At 41.0% G+C, this 5,161-nt stretch overlaps 1 protein-coding gene across 1 annotated transcript; it reads right to left on the minus strand.

The window, feature by feature from the left end:
• Nucleotides 1-2,282: 2,282 nt before the first annotated feature.
• On the minus strand, nucleotides 2,283-3,949 carry LOC121966901 (transcription factor 4-like; the record flags this gene model as incomplete). Its single annotated transcript, XM_042516970.1, has 2 exons — nucleotides 2,283-2,492; nucleotides 3,860-3,949. Coding segments are annotated over 2 exons (300 nt in total), but the record flags the coding sequence as incomplete, so codon positions are not given.
• Between the last annotated feature and the right edge of the window lie 1,212 nt (nucleotides 3,950-5,161).

The following is a 5,161-nucleotide window of genomic DNA, read 5'->3' on the forward strand; positions in this document are numbered from 1 at the left end:
ACCTTTAGTTTGTGTGTAATCTCTTTCCTCCATCAATTCCTAACTTTTGCTGTATTTTAATTACTTTTCTTGAGGCTGCATTTATCCATTTTTATGACCACCAGGGGCAAAACTCCCCAAAAAACCAATGACATAAACAAATGTGTGTTATGTTTGTGCTGATCCGATCTGCTCTGGTTTGGTCTCCACTTCCTTTCCAATAAAATAATTGTCTATTCATCTTTTAAATGTTCCACTTTTTTCACCAGCTAGTGTCAAGTAAAGTAAAGTAAACTGAACTTAAGTGTCGCTGTGGTGGTGACATTAAGCCGTAGCATTAGCTTTTTATTACTGGCAGTCGCATTTAAGCTTCAAAAATCCTAAAAGTGGCGTTCACTTGTGAAGATTATCTTGTCGAACAAAACGTGTAAGTATCATAAACATGTGTTTACTACAAAGCTTATTTTCTGCAATAATCCTAAATCTATAGAAAAAAATCCTGTTGGCTTATTGATGAGGGAAACGGGACGATATTAACGTCTTCTGCTTTGGCGGACAAATAAACGGCGTCCCTAAAGCGCTCTCTTGCAGCGGCGTGCCTGCATACTTTTTAGCCAAAGTAGAAAAAAACATTGGAAACAGATCATTCAGAACGGTCTGGAGGAGGTTTTTGTGCAAAGGGGACTACTTTTACATACGTTTACCTCATTATTTGAAACTTTGGCCACTTTAAACCCATTATTTAACGTCCACCGCTGTAATATTATATTGTATATATGAGAAAATAGGGACAAGCATAATAGGTCCCCTTTAATAGAAGCGGGAATTACAACAAAAACACACACGGAAGAGAGGAGAGAGACAAAGGTGGGAAAGAGAGAGAGAGACAGCTGGACACATATGCGTGAGAAGACGATAATCTCTGTGGGAGCCGGCCAGCGTGCGCATGTACAAACACACACACACACACACACACACACACACACACACACACACACACACACACACAACACACACACGCTCCCCTGTTCCACAGGTGCTCTCCATTTAGAAAACAACACTTCAAAGTAAATACTTTAACAAAGACCAGAGACAGAGGGACAAAGCTCCTGAACTACTGTGGTGAGAGCGCCGTGAAGCCGCTGTTAGCGCCCCCTGGAGGCCACAACACTACTAAACAGCAAAAAAAGTCAAAATGTCCCCTCAAGACACCTGATAGATGACGTCACAGAGGCTGCAGCCATGCACAGAGCTGTCACAGAGGTAGTGAGTGTGTAGAAAGTCTCGTGTGCTGGTTTGCGCGGCCATCTGGTGTGTGTGTGTGTGTGTGTGTGTGTGTGTGTGTGTCTACGTGCACCAACGTAAAGCAGAAATAAACAAAGTAGGTCTGACTGAACATGTTCAGGCATCTGAATGTGTTTATACTGGCTGTGTTTCATAATGCTTCTCTCTCTCGCCCTCCTACATCTCCTTATGTCACACAGCTGTTTGGTTCTTTATGTTTATTGTTTCAAGTTGACCAAAAAAAAAAAAAAGAAATCCAAAATTAAATACGGAAAACATTACTGCTGTCTGTCTGACTTCATACTTTTAATTAAACCTCATTTTGTTTTCTCCTCTTGTATCCTCTTTAATGCTCCTCATTTCGCTTTATTAACAAAGTAGGTAAACTTTTGTTTGACTATGCGTGTACATATCTTTACTGTGATCTATTTAAAAATGCCAAAGACGAATAAAAAGTAGAACTGTTGTTTTCACTGACTCACCACAACTCATGTCTCATTTGTCAGTTTAAATCCACTGCTAAAAATTCAAGAAAGTCTGACTTTTAGATGATGACCATGTTTTTTTTTTTCCCAAGACGAGTTATCTTGTAAAGCAACAAAAGCATGGTTATTAAACTTGTGTCAGTGTAACTGGCCTTGATTTCATTTTGTAAATTATTCAATCACTTTTCCCACAACATTTGTCCTTGTGAAGCTCCACAGCAACAAAGACGCATTACTGTATCAAGAATTCATTACTTTTTGAATCCTTTATTCAGAGGGTGTGCTTCTTTTAGGCAGTTTAAACCATTTTTTATACCGGCACATCTATCTAGATTAAAACAAGTAGGATATGCAAAAAAATACTGGCATTATTTTGACAGAAAGCTGGATTGTTATATGAGTTGTGACTTCAGCGTTTAATTTTCACTAAAATAATGTAGTTGCTGGGTTCTGTCACAAACATTATGGGATTAAAAGGACTTGTGTCATCACTCTTACGCTCATTACAGAATAAAAACATGCTCTCGGTCTTACCATGAGGGAGTGTCTGTTGGCCGACAGCAGTCCCGTCCCGTACCCGCTGCTCAGAGCGCCCATAGCGCCATTGTGCGTATGTGCGGCCCCGATGAGGTTGTGCATGTCACCGTGCCCGCTTGTCATACCCGTCGACGGCCCCACCGCGTGGCTCCGCAATACGTGGATGGCATCGTCCAAACGCTCCAGACGGTCCTCGATGCGACTTTGCTGCAGAGTGAAGAGACACGGAAAGATCTGAGAAACCTGCTGAAGTTTTCTCTCCTAAGTCCGTAAACTGAAGCAGCTCTGACTCAGCATTCTTTCTGACGGGTAGTTTGAGTGAAACAGAAAACTCCAGGACATCCTAATCTCTGCGACTTATTCAAATCTCAAGACCAAAAACAGGCCTACAGATTATGGCTTCCGGGTCTTTACTTGCATTTAATAACCTAAGTGACCTTGACCTTTGACCTTAAATTGCCAAATTCTAACGAGTTCATTGTTGAGTCCAAGTGGATGTTTGTGGCAAATTTGAGGAAACTCCCTTGAGGCCTTCTTCAGATATCGAAGTTCATGAGAATGAGACGGATGCAAGGTCACAATGACCTTGAGCTTTGAACACCAAATTTTAATCACTTCATCATTGAGTCCAAGTGAATGATTGTGTCACATCTGAAGAAATTCCCCCCAGTTGCTCTTGAGATATCGCATTTACAAGAATGAGACAGATGCAAGGTCAAGGTAACCTTAACCTTTGAACCAAGACAACCAAATCTTTTCACTCCATCCTTAAGTTCAAGAGGATGTTAGTGCCAAATTAAAAAAAAATCTCTGTTGGCTTTCTTGAGATATCACATTCACAAGGATGAGACAGTTGAGGTCAAGCTGACCTTGACCTTTGACCTGCTACCACCAAAATCTAATTAGTTAATCATTGAATCCAAGTGTATGTCTTTACCAAATTTGGAAAACATTCATTCAAGATGTTCTTGAAATGTCTCCTTTACAAGAATAAGACAGAAAAGTTCACAATGACCTTGACCTTTGACCACCAAAATCTATTCAGCGTTGAGTCCAAGTGGATGTTTGTGCCAAAGACAATGAGATTCTCTCAATTTGTTCTTGAGATGTCAAGTTCACAAGAATGAAACATATGCAAGGTCAAGGTGACTTTACCTTTGACCTATGACCACCAAAATCTTACCATTTCATCCTTGAGTTCAACAGGTTGATTTTTACCAAACTGGAAAAAAATCCCTTTGTTCTTGAAATATTGCATTCACGAGAATGGGATGGGCATAAAAGGAAAATCAAACTAATAAGCAGAATCAATACTGGAACTGGTATCAATAAATTCTAATCGATTCCCTTCACTATTTGTGTCTGTGTTTTACTGTTTTTCAGTAAAAAAGAGAAACCAAAAGTAAAGTAGCTAAATCAGCTGAGCTTTGCAGAGAAAACTCCACCCGAATACAGTGGAGGTTATTGGCATTTATAAACATAAATACATACTAGGCATGTACAGTGTTGTGTGTGTGTGTGTGTGTGTGTGTGTGTGTGTGTGTGTATGTGTGTGTATGTGTGTGCGCGCGTACCAGAGAGTGCAATGGAGCCGCCTCATAGTTTGGCGATGACGCTCCCTGTCCACCGTTCCTCGACCAGACAGCTGAGCTGGCAGCTAGGAGAGAGGAGACAAGGAGACATCATTAAGAGAGGAGATGGGGATCAAGAGGATGTGAGATTTAAAGCATGTTCTGTGACAGACTGCCAGTTGCTCCAGGGTGTAACCTGCCTCTCACCCAGTGCATGCTGGGATAAGCTCCAGCCCCCTGCGACCCTGCACGGTGTGTAAGTGTGCACCAAAAAATGGATGCCTGTCTGTGTGTGGATCGGAGCCAAAACCTCCTCTCCTTTCATAAATTGCAGAAAGAAACCACTCGATGTGGCGCCAAACGGCAGACAAAACATCTTTACACGCCACGAGTGTTTCATCGTATCCACTCGTGGTGCTCGGACATAATACACAGAGAGATGAGGAAGAAAAGACAAAAACAAACCAACTCATATCTCATAGCAGAAATGCTAATATCAGGCTTTTGTCTTTGAAAAGGTACAAGTGGTTGATTAGCATGGGCCCTCTGCAGAATAAACAAGCTTTGTGTCTCTGTTCTTTTCTGCTTTTGTGTTTCGCCGTCGCTCTGAAGGGTTGTTTCTGAATCGACAGGTCTCATTAGCTGGTAGACGGAGGAGCGACAGACTTGTGAGAATTGACATTAACATGAGGCTCTGAGCGGTGACGGGCTGGTATACGAAGGCCTTTCAACAGTGTTTTCAGATGTGAGATGAGCTTTAAAGTACTGAGTTCAACCATATCAACACAAATGTATGCTTCTTTTCCAACATTAATGCATGTATGCAGGAACGTTTAAACACCAGAAAACCCACTTAAAATAGATGATACACTCATTTCCCATTGCTAATGGACCAGAGCTGTGTACACGGCTCTGCAGCAGACACCTTTCTGTGTGTGTGTGTTGCTGTTTTTTTGGTGTGTCACGTTTAACATCCTGTTGGGCTAACAGGTTAATAAACAGTAGAAAGCAGCATGGAGGCCAGTGGTTACTTCTTTTTTATGTTCCTTTCTTATTCTCTTTTTTTTTAATCTCTTTTCCAAACTTGGTGTGGATCAAATTAGACCAATGTTTGAGATTTAACTTAAGAGTGTCAACAACATTTTAGCCAAAAGCAGTGTTTTCCCAATTTTTTTTAAGATCTACCCTTTTTTTCGCAGTGCCAAAGCTGAACATGCAGGAAAAACTTTGCTGAGACACATTTTGCAGTAATTTCTGGTCAAATTAAAAGTTCACTGTTCTTTTAAAGGGTGTACTTGAATTATT

The sequence above is a fragment of the Plectropomus leopardus genome, unplaced genomic scaffold, assembly GCF_008729295.1.
Source record: "Plectropomus leopardus isolate mb unplaced genomic scaffold, YSFRI_Pleo_2.0 unplaced_scaffold2626, whole genome shotgun sequence".
Lineage (NCBI taxonomy): Eukaryota > Metazoa > Chordata > Actinopteri > Perciformes > Serranidae > Plectropomus > Plectropomus leopardus.